We start from the raw sequence: 23179 nt of genomic DNA on the forward strand, positions 1-23179 counted from the left end.
ATTCCTATGTCTTAACGTGAAAAAATCTCTACCTTTTATAATTTTGCTTAAGTGCTCGTGCCTTTTGATTTGGGTTTCAGTTGGGACGACGTGAAAAAGCATCTGAACTAAATCCTGTAGCATTCGGTATTTATACTTTCACCAAATCATCATAATTTAGCTTTAGGGTGAAATACTTTGCAGATGCTCAACTGTTTATACAACAACATGTATGGGCGTTGCTCCGAAGAGTGTCCGACCAAAGTACAACACTAGCTGTGTCTAGTAACATTTGGTGGAGATGTTGACAGTTTCCAGAGGATGAATCAAGATGTTTCTAGCAGTCCCGCCCTTTCTTTTAATACCACCACCACGTTTTCTACATCTTAACATCCTTTGCATAGAAACTCAACCTTTATAATTTTGTTTAATTGCTCGTACCTTTTGATTCGGGTTTCAGTTGGGACAACGTGGGTAAACATCTGAACTAAATAACGTAGCATTTGGTATTTCAACTTTCACCAAATGGTAGATAAATCATCATAATTTAGCTTTAGGGTGAAATACTTTGCAGATGACACTCAACTGTTTATACTACAAAATTTATGGGTTTCTCTGAAGAGTGACAAAAGTACAACACTTTATGAGTCCGAATAACATTCATTTTTCTTTAGATATGCAGTGCATGACCATTTGGTGTAGATGTTCATAGTTTTCCCGAGGGTTAATCAAGTCCCGCCCTTTCTTTTAGCAACACCAAGTTTTCTACGTCTTAACGCAAAAAATCTCAACCTTTGTACTTTGCTTAATTGCTTATGCCTTTTGCTTTGGTTTTCAGTTAGGACAACATGAATAAAATCTCAAATAAATCATGTAGCATTCAGTATTCATAATTTAGCTTTAGGGTGAAATACTTTGCAGATGACACTCAACTGTTTACTACAAAATTTATGGCCGTTGCCCCAAAGAGTGTTCGACCAAAGTACAACACTGTGTCTAGTAACATTTGGTGGAGATGTTCATAGTTTCCAGAGGATGAATCAAGATGTTTCTTGCAGCCCCGCCCTTTCTTTCAGCACCAACAAGTTTACGAACTCTTAACGTCTATAAGACGTGTATATGTTTGATATTTCTGCTCCCCACAGGATGCACCTCAAGCTTACTTTACAACATCAGGTCATCTTTAATTAATCTGCAACAGTTGGTTTACGACCAAATACAAAATGACATTTCCATTATCGTTTGCTAGCATGCTAACGTCCTAATTGTAATTGTTGAGCTTGTTAGCATGCAGCCATTAGCATTTTTAGTACCTCCAAATACTTCTTAGCCCTTTATTCCCCTTTTTCATTGGTTTAATAAAGAATCACAGTGAGCATTGCTGATTTAAATACATAAATAAATAAAAAAAATCATCAGTTGAGTGAGGCAGTTACATTAAAAATGTACTCCACCGATTACCATAAAAATAAATTGGCCTCAGGATCAATTTTTCTTTTTTATTCCACATTGACACCTCGTGCCCTCATTACCCACAATTCAGCTTGTCGCTTAAATCAGAAGACACGGGTGTGTTATGCTAATGTAACCTCAAGCAGCTAACCAGATCAGAGGCGGTATGTGGGTTACATCAGTCAGGTAAGCAAGCAAAGGGTGGTACATTGGTTCATCACAGAGCTTTGCATCGTCTACCTGTTGCACAAGCGTGTCACACGCGTCAAAAAGTGAAAACGAGGGCTACCGTCGCTCCTTTATCTTTTCCCCGAGAGAGAATTCAAGACAATTGTCAGAGTTTGATAGACCGCCGCGTTTCACCTTGTGACCTACATCAGGATCCACAAATGCGCCATCAGTCTAATGTGCACCTTTGAAGTAGGTGACTCTAGAAATACGACCCCCTTCCTCTGCCAGACTTCACAGAACCTTTGTGTTTGATGTAAAGAGTTGGGGGAGTTTCCGATCCATTAGCATGCCTCCGCCGTCATTCATAGACCACCCAGATAGCATTTACAGAACACAGTGTAATGCAGGTACAGGAATGAGCAGCGACTGGTGGTTGTGGTTTCATTAACATAGCAAAGAGGTAGGAAAGGCTGTGTCAGACTTTTTTGCCTTTAATACAACTTATAATCCATTTATTTTTAGGTGAGTTGTTCACATAAAAAAATATGAGGTAAACACAATTTTAGTTTAGTTTGATCTTCATAGCCCCAACTCAGAACTCTCTCATGGTCAAGCGCTTTCCTTGGAAGTCCCTCATGTAGTGCTAATGACGCAATTAATTCTTAATTGCTGGTTTGCAGTTTATCACAAAATTGTGGACATCTGGTCACTGTCCATGATTGGACTGGTGCTGAATTGTCTGACATACTCCACTCCTGACTTTACCACAGCCAGGTCAGCGTCCTCTGGCTCGCTCTCTGTGGCTTCCGTTGTATTGACCGGCGGCGTTCCCTGAGGAATCACCTGCTGAAGCATCTCTAGTGTTGTATATCCACTCGGGAAAGCGAAGGGAGGACTTCGGAGGACTGTCTGCTGCGTGTCCAACGATGTATCGTGAGGTAGGACGTCTCCACTCAAATTGTCAGTGTCCCCCTGGAACCAGTCGCAAGTCAGTTCCGCCGAGTCTCCCTCGTCCACCGAGTCGTTGAGAAGGGGCAGCATCGACGGCAAGGTGCTGGCAGGGATCACTGCTTCTTTCTCAACTATCTGGAGACTTTTCGTGTCCCATTCTTCCACCTTTAGAGTCTTGATCGCCTCGAGGAGTTCCTGAGTGAAAAAAATAAGAAGTCAGGAACTCAACAAATTGTTGTACAATTGTTGAGAGCACGAACCGACACTCACCAGCTCACAGGGTCCGTCTATTTTCTGCATTGCGTTGCTGTATCCGGGGCTAGGGATGCTTGGCCACAGGACTACTTTGGCTCTAGACAGAGGGAGTTGTTGAAAGTAGACATATTATTTAAATGTTAGCAATTAGCACAGGCTCGTTCCATACACCGATCAGCCACAACACTATGACCACTGACAGGTGTTCTGTTGGGAAATGTTGGAACCTGGACCTTGGACCTGGCATTCATTCATTCATGTGGATGCTACTCAGACATGTAGCACCCACCTAGACCAGACCAGGCACAGATGATCCACAGAGGCCCCTCCCCTCAAAGGCCCCCCCAGACACCACAGGACACCCTCAGAAGGCCCATGTCCATTCTCTGATGAGTCCCAACTGTTTTTGGGGCACAAGGGAGACCTATGCAAAATGTTATGCCTGAATGGTGTACAGTTGGTACAGGAGCTGACGTACCTTTTTATTATCGGCGTCCCGCATATCAACACAGTGGCCATGACTGCAAAGACTGCGATAATGCTGGTGAAAGAAAAATATCCTGCAGAAAGAAGATGAAAAGGGACGTTGACCCCAACTCTAACTTTCAGAAAACAATTTTCTAAACGGCCAGCTGTTTTTATATAATTTCTAACCTTCATGTTTTGTTTTAAAGACCACTTCATCGCTTTGTACTCCTACCCCTGCAGAGGTGAATCCAGATATCTGGACCTTGTACGTTGTCCCACTTGTGAGACCCAACAGTTCATAGCTGTTAAGCTCTGGGTCCACTGTAACTGCAAAAAGTACAAAAAAATACAAAATAATAACCGAAGGGTATGAAAGACAAAGATGTAGAGGAGAAGAAGGAAATTGCCGGAACGATGAGTGTATAAGTTTATGATCCAGTTGCATGCTGCTTACTGTTCTCTGGGCCTGTCTCCTTGTGATTGTGATCAGTCAAGTGAATGATGTAACCCAGCAGGAACCCTCTGGTTTCCTCCTCTGGGATCGACAGCCACTCCAGCACCACTGAAGTCACCGTCTCGTTGTAGTACCAGATTTTTGGGGGAGCGCTGCCTGGAGCTTTGGGAATACAGGGACAAAACAGTTTTAGATTTGAAAATGAGTATATGTAGTGTGTGTTGTTAAGTTGGAAAGAGAAGGTAAAAGACGTGCGACTCACTTCCTTCAGTGAGATAGAACTGCGTACTCCCATAGGTGCTCTCGCTGTTGTTGATATACTTCAGGTTGCAGGTCTCCTTGTCTGGTCTTGTGTGCAGAGTGATGTTGTATCTCTGGTAAGGCTTCAAAGGCTCTGCATGTTTAAAAAAACACAAAAAAAACAAATCAAAAGGCAGGGAATGACATGAGTTTCATCACATACTAAAACCAACCCTGTCCTCTACAAATGATTCTGCTAATTTGCTGTTACAAGGATCAGGATCATTTGGATTTGCTTTGACATTAACATATTAGCCAAGTCGCCTCTGTGGATCATCCCACAGATACTTGATCAGTTTGGGATCTAGTGAATTTGGAGGCCAAGTCAACACCTTGTGATGTTCTTCATGTTTTTTTGAGTTGTTCCTTAACCATTTTTGTGTCTGTACCAGGCTGCATCCTGCTGGGGATGGCTGCTGCCATCAAGGAGTGTCATTGCTATGGGGTAGGGGTGTCTGGTCTGGTCTAGGTGGGTGCTACATGTCTAAGTAACATCCACACCAATGAATGCCAGGTCCAAAAGTTTCCCAGCAGAACACTGAAGTAACACAAGATGGTTGAAGCCGAATTCATGCTAATTATGACTAAATTAATAAAACTCATCCAAGCCGACAAAACACGAGTCAATCAAGAAAATGTCTCGAATTGATTTGAAAAGATTCCTTTTGTTTCTGGTGCACTCCCTCCCTCATGTCTCTCGTCCAATCAGCTCCTTCTCTGCAGTCAGCCTGCACACCTGACACCTGTCCACCCATCGGCCTCTGCACACCAGTCTGCCATCTCCAGTCTGCTTCCTTCCTGCCTTCATGTTAGCCAATTTCTCGCCAACCTGAGCCCCCTCAACCTCATCTGAACCTAGGTTAGGGTTAAAGATCTGGATCTGGGTCCATTTTGCAGCTTGCAAAACGCAACAGAACACAGCAACGCAATGTGAGTAGCTCAAATGAGAATCTGCTTGTCTTTTGTCTGTGTGCATTTGTTTTCTTAATTTGCAGAGCGAGTTGAGTTCTCTCAGCCACCATACAGATGTCTGATAGGATGCAAAAAGTAAATGATAAAGTTCACTGCCACATCGTAAAGGTTTATATATGAAATGAATCTAGACAGACATGATTCTGGTTGGCGGAGGCATGCTAACCATGAGAACTTAAGGCTCTTTCAGAGTACTCCAGAACTAGACACCGTAACCTACGTACGTATCCTACGCCGATGCGACCCATTTATACTTGTGCGCTCGTCAGTCTGGCTCGCTCTGTAACAACGCCACCCAAAACACTAGTTGCTGTGTCTTTGTTTGCCAGTCGGGTTCATTTTTGTTTCTACTTTCTGCTCCACTTTGAACAACGGCGACTGAAACCTTCGCTGAAATTTCGCAGAAGACGAGTCGTACAAATGCTCTGCACCTCCTCAGTTAACCTTTTCCTCTATGTGTTTCATCTTTATTGATCCAAAACAATCAAGTTGAAGACGGCGGAGATGGAGAAGTAACCGGAAACACTAAAGCAGAAACATGCTGCTACCAAGCGGACAGGATGCAATGTTATATTTCTAGAGAGGTGCACGTCAGTTACGGCGCTAGGCTCTAGAAGTCTAAACTGCCTCTTAGTAAAGGCTGGGAAAAGGCTAAAATACAAAAAAGTCAGCAGTTGCTCCAAATGTATGTGTAAATTTAACCTTTAACCGAAACCAAGAAACCCTCATCCAAAGTCTTGGTTGAAACTAAACAAAAATTAAGCTCTGAAATTAAAACAAATGACCAAAATATGATTCATGTCTCACCTGTTAAAGGGTCTACGATCTTGTAGTTTTGTCCTTTGTGATAAAAAGACTGGTACGCTGCTTTATCCCCCTTTTTCCTCCACTCCACACAGTAGCAGACGTATGTTTGGACGAGGTTGTCCTTCCAGTGGATGGTAAAAGACGTGTTGCTGTGCACGGTCATGTCCAGCCTCCTGTCTCTCACACCTGCAGAGGAAAACAAAACGTTTATTTTATTAATAAAAACAAATGAAGAAAGAGTGGGAGAGGGGAGCGAGTACTGACTGGGCATGTCTTCACGCTGCGGTATTGTCAGCCGTGCAGCCGGGGAGGTGCTCGCGTTGTTGACAGCGCTGATGTCGAGATGATAGGCCGAGTAGGACAGGATGAGTCTGATCTGAGGCTCGGAGGTGTTGAAGAGCTCCTGTGGGGGCTCTCCTGACATCTTCCCAACGGTCACGGAGTAGCCGTCGTGCAGCTCTTCGGCGGGAAACTAACAAACAGGACGACTTTTATTATTACAACGCCTAAATAGTTTATTCAAAGACATTTCGAGGAGACGGGTAAAGCTACCTTCCACGTAACGGAAACCAGCCGGCGGCCATTTTTCTCTGGAATGTCAGTATCTTGATGGTCGACGATGACGGGCAGCGTCCTCAGTTCTTTTTATGGTGAAATAAGAAAGAACAACATCGCTTTTCAGCTTTTACTTTCCTAACCTTTAAGCGCGCTGAAAAAAGAGCGCATGAACACAAACTGACCTGGTGGGACGGCGTAAGCTTGGCTCCAGGGACACTGGGTGCATCTGCTATTCGTGACACACTGTATCTGCACGACGTAGACCAGCGAGGGGTTTAGATTCCCCACTCTGCATCTGTTTCCGCTCTGGGATTCCACGGGCGACTGAGCGCCGCACAAATGAATGAACGCATGGGGGAGGGAGGAGGGGTGAGCGTGAATTAACTGCTTTATTTTCTCAGAATAGACAGAAATCGGTGCAGAACCGAGAGAGAGAGAAAAGAAAGAGAGAGAAAAGAAAGAGATGGATAAGAAGTGAATCAGAAACCATGCAAAAAAAAAAAGTAAAAGGCGCAGTTTAGTCAGGCTGCAACGAAAGAGCAATATGTTGTGTTCAAGGGTGATCACACAGGAAGAGGCAAGCACCAATGTGGCAGGGTTAATTTTGACAGTGACCATGTTGACGAGACACAATCTCCTCGTACGTGCTTGACTGTTTTTCAAAAAGTGTCATTTTTTTGGACTGGATCCCAAGCAGTTTATGTTAAAGTCTTATCTAAGCTTCAACAGGATGTTATTAGTAGGGGCGCCTGTGGGTCACATGGGTTGAGGGGAGGGGCTTCTGCAGATCAACATTTCAATACTTGGTCAGTTTGGGATCTAGTGAATTTGCAGGCTAGGTCACGGTTGGTGTACACGCTTCCTTAAATTTGTCTAAAATTCTGATTATAACACGTAAACTAGCTGCCAGAACTAATGTTGTTAGTTTCAGTTTGACTAAATGTGACAATTAAAAGAAAATGCATTGACTGCTTTCCATTGACTAGAACTAAGAAAGATAGAAAATGACTAAACAAAAATATCTGTTAAACTGAATAAAGCAATGTGTTGCAGCAATGATAGCTGACACAAAATGGGCAGATATCAAGGTGTCCAGTGGTAGCAACTGATAACTGACTGACAGAACGCTCGCATTCACCCAGATGTCTTACCCAGAGGAAAAATCTTCTACGACTTTCGTTCCTATGACCAAAATTCAGATGCATGGGCGCCATTGGCGATATTTTCTTTTCTATCTGTTCATTCACCAGGAATATTTTGTCTTCTGTTTGTTTCGCTCAGAAACATTTGCAACCACAGCCTAAAAACGTCCACTCGCAACCAACTGAAGTGAAGAAGAGACAAGCGAATCACTTTATATGTTGACGGGAGAACTTGCAGCGATGCGACGAAACCTTTGGCGACGCAAAGAGGGTGGGCACAGAGGTGAACAAATGGGACAAATTGATTGAGGCGGCGGCCAACAGGAAGCGACTGATCCGGTTAACCCGAGTGCGGTGCAAGCATGTTTTCGCAAAGTAACGCTGTTGACGACTTTGGTTCCTACGACCAAATTCACCACGATGATAGCGGGCTAGGAGCGTCCGGTGGACCCGGGTGGAGCAATGGGCGCGTTGGCGGTAAATTACTTTAACCCATTCAGGCCTAAACACTCTTCTGTAAACCCCCTCTCAAAACCTGAGGTTTCTCAAAATATGTCAACGCTTACTAAAACCTTAATTTCTCAGGCTCTGTAGCAGATAAAAACATGAGATAAAAAGCATTTGACAGCTTACTTCTTTGACTTTCAACTTGACTGACTTGCTAGGGCATAATCTTCAAATGCATTTTTTTAAAAAATCAATAAACACCAAACATTTTTAAAATTTTGAGTAAAGATCTATTTTTCCAATTACTTCGTCAATATCACTTCTTTCACTTGAGTCAGCCATGACGGATCGCTAGCACGGTGTTTAAAATTTTCGACCAAAACATACTCCACGTGTAGGCTTATTTCGACCAATCACAAAGCGTTTTATTAGTCACATGAGTTTAAAAAAAATCCCTAAGCATCTCTGTCACTCACCCCAAGAATATTTCAGCCAATCACAGTGCATATAATTGGCCATGTGCCTCGAAAAAGACGACAACGCTCAAAATGACGCCTTTGCCGGCCTTAATGGTAACTACGCATAGATGCGTGATCCGGTCTTAAAGGTAAACACGCACAGATGCGTGATCCGGTCTGAATGGGTTAAGTCAGAGAGTAGAACTATACACTACGGTAGTGGCAATGATGCCACAAAGAGGGTGGGCACCAACCTGGAACTAAAGAGGGAACTGGATTGACACAACAACTGATGGAGGCAACTGCTTATTGCACGCCGCGCCACGTTCACCGGGCTGATGGGGGGTGCTTGGAGCTTTGGTTGCACCCCGACCAAGTTGCGGCATTGGCTGCATTTTCTTCTCCCATAAGCTAAGAGCTAGCTCCGTCCGTGCACCATCAATATTTTTATGTTCTGCATGTTTTTCTTGGAAACATTTGGGCTCGGAAAAATATAAAATACCGTGCAACCAGAGCATGGAGCGTCCACCAACTCCCAGCTACAAAGAGATGGACAACGAGCGAATCCTTTAAGAGGCTGCAGACTAGCCTCGAAACATTAGGTCCTTTTTACAGATGGAGATATCTCAGCAACCATGCAACGCTTTGGTTTAAGACTAATTTACTTCAGTAGATTGGTGTGATTGGGGATAATTGTGTTTTTTTTAGTTTTAAGGAGAAGAAACTGAGCCAGGAAAAAGGTGTTTTCTACTGACCTTGTCCCATGAAGAGTTTCCCTGTTCTTTATATCTCAGAGAATAACTACTGATGAATTGTACGTCCGACTGTTGCCAGCTCACGGTCACGTCTAGTCCACCGGAGTGCCGCTTGAAGAGCACGTCGTCTGGTGGACCACATCGCACTGAGAAACAGAAGTAACCGAAAATAGGTCATCTCTATTTAGATCCTTCACAGTGTAAATATATATATATGTATATATACATGTTTGTAATGAAGAAGTTTGTATTAATAAAAAGTGTTTCTCGGAACTCACCCAGGTTCTTTGGCAAACCTCGGAAAACGTCTTTCGTGCAGTTCGCCGAATTGCTTTTCTCAAGAACCTCCACGGTCATGTTGACGTTCTCATACGGTTTGATTCTTGTAGAGGATTCAGTGATGGTGTAAATTCTGCAGTAGTTTTTCCTTCAAATAGGAGGAGGTGGGGGGGGGGGGGGGGGCAAACATTAGCATGGTTTTTAAACGTGCAAAAAATACAGCAGAGAAGATTTAAGGCTTGACTTACTGCGGTTGTTGCACGATTAATGTGTACGTCTTATCTGATGTGTGGTTTCCAGGTTTCCACATGCACGTCATGAAGGGGCGAGATGGGTATTTGCGAAAGCAGTCCAAGTCGTGGACTCCGGCTGGAAGAGAGCGCAGGCAGCGTGAAGGGAAAAGAACTTTCCCATCTCTAAGCTGATTCAGCTCAGGATGACTCACATGTTTTTTTTTGTTGTTTTTTTGTTTGTCTATTACCTGGGTGAAGAGCGCAGCCCTGGTCTATGGAGGAAAGGTTCCTTGTCTTGCAGCTCGCTGGAACATAAACGTGTGTGAAAGTAGATCAATATTCTCAGATCTTCTCAGATGTGTCACTGTTACAAGAAAACCCCATGCATGGGAGAAACTCCACTCCTCATGTCATTGTAGGAGACGGTTTGAATCATTTGTTTGTTTTGCTTTGCAGAAAAGGAAAAATATGAGAAAGCCATTCATGTCAGAGGAGTAATGATGATGAATGAGCTGGAAGGTGGGTGTGCTGCTCCTACCTGAAGATGCCTGAATGTGCGAGGAGAGCATGGTGAAGTAAACGAGCATCAGACCTGCAATGTGGGGAAAGCAGGAGGTGATGAATGACTTGTTTCTCTCTAGAAATAGAAGATAATTTATTGACCACTCACCAAGGAAGAGGACGTGTGCATGGCCTGCATGTGAGGAGCATTTTGAGTCTAGAACATCGAACTGGAATCCGACCATGTCGCCTGGGGCTGACTGAAACACAGAAACCTAGAGAAAAAAAAAAGTGGGTAACCTCACACCCGCAGCGTGCTGCCGTTCACAGCCATGGCGCACCCAGCCGCTGCTCCGCTCAAAGTGAAGGAGAAGGAAACCTTCTGGGGAGTTTTAACACCGGAGGGGCGGGGACACGCTGTTGACACAGTTCAGAGGACTCGTGTGGACTGACAAGAAACGGTGGAGGTCCCCCGGAGCCTGCAGAACAACGGCCATCTTGTTTGTACTTCTTCTTTTCCACAAATAGAGCAGCTCAGCAGAACGACAGCGGGGTTTTTAATCTCGTGTTGCAGCAGCAGCAGCAGCAGCAGCAGCAGGAGGAGGCACCTCGAAAGGCAACGCGAACGAACTTCTCTTCTGCCTTGAAGGGGTTGGTGAAAAACGAAAAGAGGCCGTGACTCAGAAGAAGAGGGCACGTTGACTTTCTAGTCCCGTGAATTCGCTTTCAAAGAACCTAGAGGCAGTTTTTTCGCCTGAAAATCACAAATAGCGCAGCTGTGTTTTTCGCTCCACATCAGAGGACGACCGCTATGAGCTGTCGGCGAACTTGTTGTTTGCTGCTGCCGCCGTCTATTTTTAGGAAAGCAGCGGGATGGAAATATTAACTGTTGGGTTTTCCTGTACGGCGAAAACAATCAGAATTATTTTAGATGTAAGTGAATAATGAATGAACAGATGTAGACATTTAATAGAAGGACATTTAGACGACTAGAACAAATACAGAAGGCTCGACATCAAGTAATAATCTTTTGGGGCTTTTTTTTGTTAATTGTATATTTAAATCTAAATTATCTTAAACCCAAATTATAAGAGGACATGCGGGCACCACAGTGGAGTGGTGGTTAGTACTGATGCCTTACAGCATACGTGTCAAACATACGGCCCGGGGGCCAAAACCGGCCTCCAGAGGGTCTAATCTGGCCCGCGGGATGAATTTGTGAATTGCAAAAATTACACTGAAGACATTAACTGCAATTTTTCCAATAAAAGTAATTGCTATTCCAAGGGTTCACACAGATTTAGTAAGACTTGTGAACAACGCATCACTGAGACCCAGAACTAAATTCTTAAGAAATATCCAATTGTTCATTAAATGTAAACATTCTCATAATGAACATCTTTGCACTTAAACAAAGGGAAACATTTGGAGTTGTTGTTATTCATAGGTAAATACGCTATTGTGTTATTGGTCCGGCCCCCTTGACATCAAACTGGGTTGTATGTGGCCCCTGTACTAAAATGAGTTTGACGCCCTTGCCTCACAGCAAGAAGGTTCTGGGTTCTAATCCATCATGGCCGACTGGGGCCTTTCTGTGTGGAGTTTGCATGTTCTCCCTGTGTCTGCGTGGGTTCTCTCCGGGTTCTCCAGACAGGCTTGTTAGGTTCCTTGGTGATTCTAAATTGGACACCTATCCAGGGCGTACTCCGCCTCTCGCCTCAGTGACAGCTAGCTGGGACAGGCTCCGGGATGCTTTTAAAGACGAGTAGGAAGGATCAGAAGAAGGTGACCAAGGTGGAGCCCTTCTCATTTTTCTTGTTAGTTCTGTTGGCTGTTAGTTTCCTTTGAGCAGTAGGGTTAGACTGCCAGTACCCTGTCGACGGGGTACCAGTGACTGCCTGGATAGGTTCCAGCCCTCCCAGCTGCCCTCCAGGGGACAAGCAGCTACAGAAAACGAACAAATGAATAAATGAAGAGGGCATGCAGCGTTATTTTTGTTATCTACATTTTTTAAGAGCTGTTAAATATTCATAAATTACTTTTGAACAAACAAGAATATTTGTTTAAATTTATTCTCATCTCCCTCGGTGTAAAATCCAGAAATCTATGATTATTTAGAAGTTTTTTCCCCTAAAAAGAAACTTTTAAAAAATCATTCTCATTGGAAAAGCCCAAAATAGAACATATCTCAGCAGCTAAAAAAAGTTTGGGGGTTTTTTGTATAATAATAATAATAATAAAAGTGCCGCTTTACTGTAGAGGCATGCGGTTACAGCATGTTACTGACATTTAATCAGAAATTCAACGAAACTTTCAGTTATTAGAGTGAACATCCGTTTACAGCAGCTGCACAAAACCTTTAGAAAACCACAGCACAGCATCATACCATTATTATTATTATTATCATATTTTTGCACATTTTAATTTTAATTCCTCTTGTGTTTTATTTCGGTGGAAATAGTTCATTAACTGCGTGTGCAGGTTGCTGCATCGCTTGCGTCCTCACTCACTTTTTATAAAAAAGAGACTAAGCGGAAAGAGAGAGTGTATATATTAGCTTGAATATTAATCACTGTCCTGCCATATGGGCGACAGATGAGTGTGCATGAGAAGATGAATCGTGTCGTACTCTGCATGACCTCGGCGCTGACTCAAACGGTCGCTCTCCTTTTCCCGCATCTTGAAAGGTCGACAAACTCCTGACGAAATTAGGAGGAAAAACTACACTTTTACCAAAAGTGACGGACTCGGGTCAGATTCTTAGCGCAGGCATTTAAAAACCCCTCTCTGGCTTGTGGTGCCGCTGCAAACATCTGTTCTCACATTCACCACCTAAAAGAGGACATATTCTTTTTTTTTTTTCAAATTAAGCTTGGTGTGACTTTATTGGCACCTCTTCATCTGTTTCATCTCAGTTCTCAACCCTCTCTCTTCTTCGCTTCTTCTTCTTCCCTCCATCACTACGAGAACCAGGGGGCACAAGGAGGTTCCTCCGTGTCTGAAGACCATCTTCTGTCTCCAGATTTGACCCCCTCTCATCCATCCCCCTCCCTTGATGTGGTCGCTGTTAGTGAAACATCCATTTATTTCATTGATCCAGCTCCAGGACACTATGGACACCATTGCGCCTTAATATCATTCCTACGTACATAATATTTATTCTTCCGCCTCTAGTTCTTGTACATTTGTTCATATGCTAATTCTGCACATTTTTGCTTATACAATTTTTATTTTATTTTACTAGATTTGACTTATATTTTATTTTATTTAATCATTCTTTTACTTGTGGTTCTTTAGTGTGTTTTTTTTTTATGTGCAACTGAGCTACTGTGACCAACCAGTTTCCCTTGAGGCTCATTAAAGTTTATCTAAGTCTACATCTAAGCTGTGCATCAGCTCTTGTCTCGTTTGCAATTTAAAAAAAACGGGCTTTTAATAGAAGTGAGAGACGTATTCCTCCCAGAAATGAAACTTTCGAAGCAGAAAATATTTGCAAATTTTGCAGATTTTGAGAGAAAACCTGCAGGTTGTCGTTCCAGGTGAAATCTTTAAAGTGTGGAGGGCTACGTGTGAAAGGAAAAAAACAAAAATCTAATAAATAATGTCTGCTTAGTTACTCTGTTAAAGAACCGTGAGAGTCGATTTGGAAGGAAGTTCCCTTTTTTTTTTTTTTTTCTCATAATTAATTTTCTAAGAAAGGTCTTCCTTGGTGTCTGGAGGAGTTCATGTCTGGGTGATTTTTACAGAAGGTCAAGGAGACGCCGGTAACTTATTGGTGTTGAACAGAGGCAGTGTGAGGGAGGGAGGTAGGGGAGGTAAAAGGAGCTTACTTGGCAAAATTAAAACCAACATGAACAAACAGAAGTACATGTTTGTGCTGTCAAAATGTAAGAAGTAGAAACCCACGGGCGTGCGTTCCGCTGCATGTTCCTCCTTCAGCGCCGAGACGCACAGGAAGTTCACTTCACACCTCACCGACTTAACTTAGCAGGCCTTAAACACGTCATTAATGCTGTTTATCTCGACCTTCATCTAACATTGCGCTCCGCCGCCACTGTTCCAGCGGTATGTCGAAGAAGGCCCCAACATGGCCGCTGCCGCTGCCGCTGCCGCTTCTCAGCTTTGGCCTTTTCATCTTGGCCCCTTTGCCGGCGGTTTTGCTCGGAGGTCAGAGTGACAGAGTTCGAGGCCCCGTTTTAGAACGCATCAAAAGGTGAACTGGTTGGAGGAGAACATTTAAAGATCCCCGCCACAGGAAATTAGTTTCCGCTAAATGAGTAAATGCCTACCTACTCATGTTTTTCTCATACGTAAATTTCCCCACCTTGGCTCCTATCACCTCTACGATCAGCTATGCGCCGTGTAAGTCACTTGTGGCCTACGAGAGCTGAAACTCTACATGTGGGTTCCTCTCACAGTGCTTTGATACCTTCTTTTTTCTATTTTTTTTATTGTTGTTTGACTTTGAATGCCCTACAAGGCAGGAGAGCACAGGTCTGAATAGTCACCTTTACAGTAAACCGCTGTTTGTTTGTTAAGTCGTGAAATGCTCAGTGACTCAGAGGATTAACGTTTTGAGACCTAGTTTATTTTCCAGGATTTCAAGGCCTCATTTCAGGGTCACGGTGTTTTAGGTGAAGGAAGACGGCTGCACGAGTTATTTGGACGAAGAAAAAATAAAAATCTCAACAATCCTCCTCACGGTTTAATCGATGTTAACACCTGAATCCTTCTTTGTATTCAAACAACTAATGCAGGCTTTGCAGGAGGGTGAATCTGTGCACACCGTGCACATTTTTAAAAGCCTGAATTCTCATTATTATGTGCACGGAAATCATTTTGTAAATCCCCTATTAGATCAGAGACGCTTTGCAAATATGCTTCGGACCGTTTTCCGAGTCTTTTGCTGAAAGGTTTCAACGCTTCACTCTTCAAAATGTCAACGTTTCTGTGCTTGTACATGAAGGGATGAATCAAAATTGCCTTTTGCAGTGTTGCCTTTTCGTCGTAGATCAGCAGGTCCTCCTGTCAGCGTCAGCAAACAGTACCCTCCTGTGGAGAGACTGTGTCTGAACTAAACCGCATGAAGCATCAGGAGAGACGGGCCCCAAGTCAGCAGCACAGGATGGGTTCAAGATAAGCATTCAAATCAGCTTTTATGATTCAGAAGACGGGGTTAAAGAATATTTTCACCAAGTTATGTCAATGTCAGCGTGTTTAAAAACAACAGATGTTGACCAAAAGCACTGAACAGAGTAGTCAAGGCGTGTAAAAATATATGAAACGTACAAATAGGTGAAAAGAAGAGTCCTACATTGAAACACAATAAAAAGAGCAGCTCTCAAACTGAATCAATGAGTAAGAGTGAGTTTTGAGAAGGAATTAAATATGTAGAGGTAAACTGTTCCAGAGTTTAGGGTCTGCAGCTGAGAAAGAACAACCTCCCCCTGTGATTTAGTCTAGTCCTAGGGACCTCTGGGCAGGCAGTGGTCTGCAGACCTGAGTGACCTCAATGGGACGTGCAGGCTTTAACTGAGCAAATAGGTAGGAGCCTCCTGTTGGATAATTACTGCATGGGTGATTATCTTTCAGCTGGAAACAAGTTATTTAACTTCAACTGATGCAATGAGTAGCTTCTCATTTCTTAAACAACCATGTCTAAAGACACATCCTGTGTTTGTGGAAAAGATGTTTGAGAAGTCAAATCATTGGCATGCATCAAGCAGAGAAAACATCTAAGGAGATTGTAGAAACTACTAAAACTGGGTTAAGAACTGTCCAACGCATTATTAAAAACTGGAAGGATAGTGGGGAACCATCATCTTTGAAATCAAATGGAAGATAAACAACATTAGAACTCAGGGCTATGCTTAATAGTGAAAGTAAGAGCATTTCCACACGTAAAATGTGAAGGGAACTCAAGGGATTGGGACTGAACAGCTGTGTAGCCTTAAGAAAACCACTAATCAGTGAGGTGGACTGGAAAAAAGGCTTCAGTTTGGAGCATAAAGATTGGACTCTGGAGCAATGGAAGAAGGTCATGTGGTCTGATGAGTCCAGATTTACCCTGTTCCAGAGTGATGGGGGCATCAGGGTAAGAAGAGAGGCAGATGAAGTGATGCACCCATCATGCCTAGTGTCTACTGTACAAGCCTGTGGGGGCAGTGCTATGATCTGGGGTTGCTGCAGTTGCTCAGGTCTAGGTTCAGCAACATTATGTGTCCAAAGAATGAGGTCAGCTGACTACCTGAATATACTGAATGACCAGGTTATTCCATCAATGGATCATATTCCAAGATGACAATGCCAGGATTCATGGGGCTCAGATTGTGAAAGAGTGGTTCAGGGAGCATGAGACATCATATTCACACATGGATTGGCCACCACAGAGTCCAGACCTTAACCCCATTGAGAATCTTTGGGAAGTGCTGGAGAAGATCCTCGTGAAAAAGTAACGCAACACTGGGTGGAAATAAATCTGGTGACATGGGAGAAGCTTATTGAAACAATGCCACAGAGAATGTGTGCTGTAATCAAAGCTAAAGGGCATAAAAAGCAGCAAAGTGAGCATTTAAAACCATAAAGAAGCTTTTAAAAATTTAAACATCAGAGATGAGGTGCAGGTCTGTAACGTTCAAGAGCAGCTGTTCTGTCCTTATGCATTAGAATAAATAAATCTAAATTATAAAAGCTGCATGTTGCATGTTGTAATTGACCGTATCTGTCCAGGGTGTACCCCGCCTCTCACCTCAGTGGCAGCTGGGACAGGCTCCGGGACACTTTTAAAGATTAGTAGAAAGGATCAGAAGAAGGTGACCAAGGTGGAGCCCTCCTCTCCCAACCAAAGCTCACATCAGTCCAACCAACAGGTGTTGAGATATTTTAGTCTGAAGCAGAGCGTGGACGCTTTCTTCTCAGCCACAGAGAACCCTTGGAGACCTGTCAACCGCCGCCACCTTTCAAGTGTCCTCTTGTTTACGTGTTAAAGGACTGAAGTGGAGCGCAGATGCTGATTCACGGGGGCTGGTGAATTGCAGTCACTCTGGCAGCTGTGTTGCGGCGAGCGGACACGCAGGCAGGCAATTTACACCGGATCTGTCTGAATGTCAACACTAGTGTCTGCCGTTGACACGTCAGACTGTCAACAGCAGATCAGGAGCTGACCGGGTGTAAAGGCTCAGCACTCTCAAGTGTGTTTACCCTGGAGCTCAGCGCACCGTGGCTTCACGCAGAGGACGAGGATTATACAGGAAGGCAGAGGGATCACTGCATGAGGACATGAGGCTCAGCAGCATCAGGCCTGAGGGCAGGCAGGCTCTGCTGCTGGCTATTTAAGTGAATTTAATCATGTGGATGTGTGTATGTTTGTGTATGAAGCAGGGTTTTTAGCCACTGTGTGTTGTGTATTGCTGACAAATTACGGAGGACAGAAAGTGTCAAAAAATAAAAAAAATAAAAATAAAAAGATGAGTAAGTACATATGTTAATATGCCATTAAATGCACCAAAAGTAATATTAAATTTATAAATTCAGATATTATTAAATGTATATATTGATATTTCAACTTCAATTTGCCTCGCCCGTTTTTACCTTTGCTGTATCTCTTATTTATTAATTTCTAGATTTTAATTTAAATTTAAATATTTTTTCTTTTGATTTAAATTTTTTTTAAAAAAAGTAATAATATTAAAGGAAAAATAAGACATAAAGAGAAAATGAAATCAGAAAATTTCAATTAAGAAATAAATACATAAGCAAGAAAAAAAATCTTTCATTGTCATTTACACAGAAATTCATAAAAAATAAAAATTTATTAAAATATTTAAAAAAATAAAATAAAATAGAAAATTCATGAATGGGGTAAATTAAAATATAAATATAAATTTCACATTCTATAAATACTTTCATTAAATGGCTTTTTATTACTTTATTAATTTAAATCAGATTTTGTGGTCCTCATTTAGAAAGCACGTCCATACAACTATACTTTAATGTATTATTTTTTAACCATGGTTTCGTTTTTAGAAGACTATAAACAGTAAATTAAAACTGAGATTAGGTAGAGGGGGAACTGTATGGAGCCTGACAGGCAAAGCTCAGGGTAAATAATGAGCTTTTCTCAACTGGATTTCTGACCAAAAAACTCTTTTTAGGTTTAAAATATATAATTTAAATATAGAAATGACCCCTCTTTACTCTGTCTTTATAAGATGTGACTAAATTACCATCTAGGTTTAATTTATGTTTATATTTATTTACTCTGGTTGGAGATGTTTGTGCAGGTGCGCCCTCTAGCGGTCTGTATAGTATAGTGAGCCTGCAGCTGCCCCCAGGGACAATAACACAGTGTGCAGACCTAGACTTTCAACACTTTCAAGTTAAGACAAACACTTTCACAGAAAGGCGTGTCACTGAACTCACTTCTGTTACCGCTCTTGGAAATTTGCACCAACGATCCAGCTCAGACAGCAGCTCCAGTTTGCCGTGGGTCAAGTGTCTGCAGGCACCGGCTTATACATCTCAAACCTGCCAGACATTTTATCGCGATGTTATTCCTGCACCTGTACTCGGTTTCCTCCCACACACATTCATGAAATGCTACACGTCCACTCCTGGACTGGGTGCGCGGGTCTCTGGGCCGCTTCCAAGGAGAGGCCAGGACTTTTACTCAAGGGCATCTCAGAAAAAACACAAAACAAGGTCTATGCAGAACTTTAGTCTGAGAGTAGGAATTATATTTATTTGTGCTTTTTTATGTGCTTTTCTTTAAAATGCACACTTCAAGTTACTTTGTACTCTCACTAATTCAGAGTGAAATACAAAAACAAAGGTATTAGGTACAAGAGAGATATGGCTGTAGTTACCAATTACTTTACAGATTCAGATAAGCAAATATATCCCCTTTTCTTCTTTTTTTTTTCTAGTCTGCCTTCTTTTCAGGTTTCCACAGCGGACATGTTTGACTCCAGAAGATACCTGACGTCCTCCTGAGTTCATATTCTTGATATAAACTTTAAATCTTGCGTGTGAAAGTTTGCTCACCCACAAGATGCTGATCCCTCCTCTGACGCTCTTCATGAGGACAGAGGGCGCTGTCTGCTGTCCAGTTCAGAAAGCTGGCTCATACACCGATCAGGCATAACATTATGACCACCTTCCTAATATGGTGTAGGTCTCCAAAACAGTTGCGACTCATCAGAGAATGGACATGGGCCTTCTGAGGACGTCCCGTGGAGTCTGGCAACAGGATGTTAGTGGGGGTGGGCCTCTGAGGATCATCCCACAGACACTTGATCAGTTTGGGATCTTGTGAATTTGGAGGCCAGGTCAACACCTTGTGCTGTTCTTCATGTTTTTTTATTTTTAGTTGTTCCTAAACTGTTTTGTGTGTGTGTGTGTGCCTGTGTCAGGCTGCATCCTGCCATCAAGGAGTTTCATTGCTATGGGGTGGGTGTGCCGGGTCTGGTCTAGGTGGGTGCTACATGTCTAAGTAACATCCACACCAATGAATGCCAGGTCCAAAAGTTTCCCAGCAGAACACTGAATTGTCACAAGATGCTCGATGTCATTCAGTGCTCCTGCCAGTGGTCATAATGTTGTGGCTGATATGTGTATAAAGCCAATACTATAAACCACACTCTCTATATGTATTTAAATAAAACGTATTTGCATCGTGTATCTGTCCATCAGATAGGTTTAATAATTAATATGAGTTTCCACATTTTATCAGAGGAGATACGTTTGTAGTCATTTGTTGTTCTGCGCATGCGTGATCGTACGTTTCTAAGGAGGAAGAGAAATAAACAAATGAAAAGAAACTAAAAAAATAAATAAAAGTACAGGCGTCTACATGGGTAATAATTATAAATAAACAATTCATCTTCTCACGCTGAGACTTGTCTAAAGATAGTAAAAAAAAAAAAAAAAAAGACGTTCTGCGCTCTGATTGGTTCGTCCTTACACGGTGTGGGCGGGGCTTTGCATGTCGTGGCTGCTGCAGGCTGTGCTTGTTATGAAGGCATAGTGACAGCAGCATGGACTCACCGCTGCAGCAGGAGAGTCCGGAGACACTAAACCACAGGAGAGGCCACTTATAACCTGAGCCCTCCACCCGGCGGTGACTTTAGTCGATAAATAATATTTTAATCGATTACTTGAGTCAGGAGTCGGGACTTTGTGTTTTTTTGTTTTGTTTTTTTAACTCGGAGGGGAAAGAAAAGGAGAAGTAGTGTCCTCTGAAGCGCGCAGAAGTGGACATGGAGCGGACAGGTGCGCTGACAGGTTAATTAACAGCTCTGTTTTGATCAGATAAAAGTTGATTTGAAATACGAAAAATGGAGCCGGGACAGTTTCTGGCGTCTGGGAGCGGGCAAAGTTCGTCGTCGTCGTCCGGTTCACACACCTTGTCCGAGGGAGAAGACACCACGGCCGCCCTGGATATTAAAGTTTATTTAGGTGAAGACGATGGAAACAGCTTGGAGTTTGAGAGCGTGAACGACGCCGAAGACGCTGGAAATGAGACGGACAAGGAGACACTGGAGGATGAAGATGACGAGGAAGACGACAAGGTAAACCGTGAAGAATACGCAGCTGATTAGTCGATTAATTAATATGCAATTAGGGAGAGGCTGCAGTTATTTCCAGCTTCTCAAATATAAAGATTTGTTTTAATTTGCTTCATCATACATTAGTTTTTATTTATTTTCAGACCATTTACATACACCCTTTAATTTAATCGATTAATCAAAGGGAATAATCGGGAAACTAATTAAAAGCCACCACCCACGGCGAGGATAGGAAGCTTGCCAACACTGAGTTAAGCGTCACTGATCCCTTTTGATACCTGCAGCCAGCAAACACTGGTGGAAAGCGGTAAACTCATTAATTCTGATCCCGCTGTCAAAATATTTGCAAACAAACCACCTGCGTTAGCTCCTTAGCTGGAGTTGATATCTTCACTTCTTCATGTGGAGGTGTAATTCATTCTCCATTTACAGGTCAGAGGTCTCATGGTGCGTCCTTCTGTTTGGACTGAGAGTCTCGGATGTCTCGCCTCTTTTTTCCTTATCTAAAGGAAGAGGGGCATGCTGGAGGTTCTTGCTCAGCTTCTGCAGCATTAACCAAAAATAATAATTAAAAAAATGTACAAAGCAGCACAGTTTTAAAACAAAATCCTGTGCACGTTTATATGGGCAGAAAAGGATGTCTTCATGCAAGCACATCAGCTCCTAGTAACCGTGTAAACACTTAATCTGATTGTTTCTCTCTGGTTGGAATAAATCCAAATATTCCTGTTCATGCTTGTTCCCATTTTGTGATTAGATATTTTGGGGACAACAGTGATCATCTCATTTAGCATCCGTGTAAACACAGGGGAACTACTGTTTCTTTTACCGTTTACTCACCCATATAACTTTTGTGTAATTTGTATTCCTTCAGGAGATATTTAGATCCGCGTATATCCACATAGTGGGAGTGACTGGGGCACCGAAACGCAGCCTCTAAATAACGCATTATCTGCCGTGAAGCTCGTTCATTTCACCAATATTTTGTCATGATATGCTAGTGCTATTCCCCGTTGAGTCCGGAGTTACCTTTAATCATCATCCGGATGATGTCATCTGACCTGGATGATGTAATCTCTGAGCGCTGTGCGCACCTGCGACGGTAGGCTTGTTTACCTGTAATTTGCTAAATCATCCAGGTCAGAAGACATCATCAGAAGACATCATCCAGGGTCTGTAGGTCAATCTACAGACCCTGGATGATGTTAACCGCTAACTCTGGACTCAATGGGGAATAGCACTAGCGTATCATAACAAAATATTGGTGAAATTAACGAGTTTCGCGGCAGATACTGCGTTATTTAGATGCTGCGTTTCGTTGCCCCATTCACTCCCACTATATGGATATATGCAGATCTAATTATCTCCCAAAGGAATACAAATGACACCAAAGTTATATGGGTGAGTAAACGATCATATTTTATGCCAGAAATAAGGTTCAGGGTGTAAAAAAACAGTAGTTCCCCTTTAAGATGAAATCTCTGATAGCATGTAAGGGATCATAATCACTAAACACATCCAGACACTGTTCGATCTTCAAGGATACAGGAAATACCTTCAGATTGAAAGTATTACTAGAGGGTTTTTTTTTGGTTTTTGGCTTTGGCTCCAGTGCTGGAATATACTAGAGTCCGCAAACTAAATTCTCAATCGTGCAGTTATTGTGGTGTTTATTCAGGAAACAGATGGAGAAAATGAGGAAGACAAAAAAAATAAAAAATCCATGCCTCAGCCATTTAACTCGTAAAACACTTGACTCGGAGGCGTTTGTGCAGACTGGTTGGACTGGATCTGATGAGTACAACGCAACCCGATGGGCGCGAGGGTGTGTTCGAAGACGTCATTCACCAGCCTGACCCTTAATGCTTTTCAAAACAGCATCGCGCAACAAAGACTTCGGGCGACAGGCGTGGCCGACTCTCACCCCTGTGTCACGTCTAATGTGAGCAAATGGTGAAACGCTGGAACTTGTGCAACGCTTTGTCTTTGCCTCATAATGTCTCTCGTACGCGATCTGCGAAAGCCAGGGGGAGGGAGGCGGGAGGTAACCAGGCCTGCAGACAGGGTGCAGATGCATTTAGGGTGAGGATGCTGCTGCTGTGGGTGTAAACTAAATATAGGATGGTATCTAATGTCATAAACAGTCGCTCACTTGTTTTTAAGGGGGAGCATAACGCACATAACGCACACTCTTTCCCCCCGAGAGGTGGTGTCATGTTTGCCGTCGGTGGCGCTCAACTAATTTGTCCGGATGAATAGTTTGACGCCCCATTACCTTAATAGAGCCGAGATGTCAGAGACGAAGGCTATGGACTGGTTTCTGATTTCATTTTCTCTGAATGAGAGACATTAAAATGTGTTTATTTGACTCGGATGTGATGCTTTCGGATAGCTGGTGTGGTTTAATTTCTATTTTAGTTGTTAAATTAGTG

General features: G+C 42.8%; 2 protein-coding genes across 6 annotated transcripts in view; one reads left to right on the forward strand and one right to left on the reverse strand.

Annotated features, from left to right (window-relative positions):
* Positions 1-82: 82 nt before the first annotated feature.
* On the reverse strand, positions 83-13546 carry LOC311507583 (interleukin-31 receptor subunit alpha). Of its 3 annotated transcripts, none has more exons than XM_084571979.1 (16): positions 10352-13546; positions 10220-10273; positions 9930-9986; positions 9697-9817; positions 9448-9596; positions 9170-9315; positions 6550-6691; positions 6362-6450; positions 6074-6281; positions 5810-5995; positions 3993-4124; positions 3731-3892; positions 3463-3603; positions 3287-3368; positions 2824-2905; positions 83-2748 (listed from the first exon to the last, which is right to left on the reverse strand). In XM_084571979.1, exons 1-16 carry the CDS (start codon positions 10425-10427, stop codon positions 2287-2289), a joined length of 2289 nt encoding a protein of 762 aa, XP_084428105.1. In that variant the 5' UTR covers positions 10428-13546; the 3' UTR covers positions 83-2286. The 3 variants fall into 3 exon arrangements, with proteins under 3 accessions (XP_084428105.1, XP_084428104.1, XP_084428103.1); XM_084571978.1 differs by having other exon boundaries at positions 6550-6751; XM_084571977.1 differs by having other exon boundaries at positions 6550-6754.
* A 6746-nt stretch (positions 13547-20292) lies between these two features.
* The window catches only part of mast4 (microtubule associated serine/threonine kinase family member 4), a 106986-nt gene continuing 104099 nt past the window's right edge, over positions 20293-23179 (forward strand). For all 3 annotated transcript variants that reach the window (XM_084572604.1, XM_084572606.1, XM_084572605.1), the window contains exon 1: positions 20293-20750. In XM_084572604.1, the coding sequence (XP_084428730.1) occupies positions 20517-20750 (234 nt within the window). In that variant the 5' untranslated portion in view covers positions 20293-20516. The remainder of the gene's footprint in view (positions 20751-23179) is intronic.

Source organism: Chelon labrosus (genome assembly GCF_963514085.1).
Source record: "Chelon labrosus genome assembly, chromosome: 22".
NCBI classification, from domain to species: domain Eukaryota; kingdom Metazoa; phylum Chordata; class Actinopteri; order Mugiliformes; family Mugilidae; genus Chelon; species Chelon labrosus.

What these genes read in the sequence shown, in the direction of transcription:
- LOC311507583 (XM_084571977.1), bottom strand. Translation starts at nt 10,427, where the DNA reads ATGGTCGGATTCCAGTTCGATGTTCTAGACTCAAAATGCTCCTCACAT. An exon ending in GAAACTCTTCATGGGACAAG is followed by an intron (nt 6,755 to 9,169) that starts GTCAGTAGAAAA and finishes GAGAAAATAAAG; the next exon opens with CAGTTAATTCACGCTCACCC. An exon ending in TAGACGGACCCTGTGAGCTG is followed by an intron (nt 2,749 to 2,823) that starts GTGAGTGTCGGT and finishes TTTTTCACTCAG; the next exon opens with GAACTCCTCGAGGCGATCAA.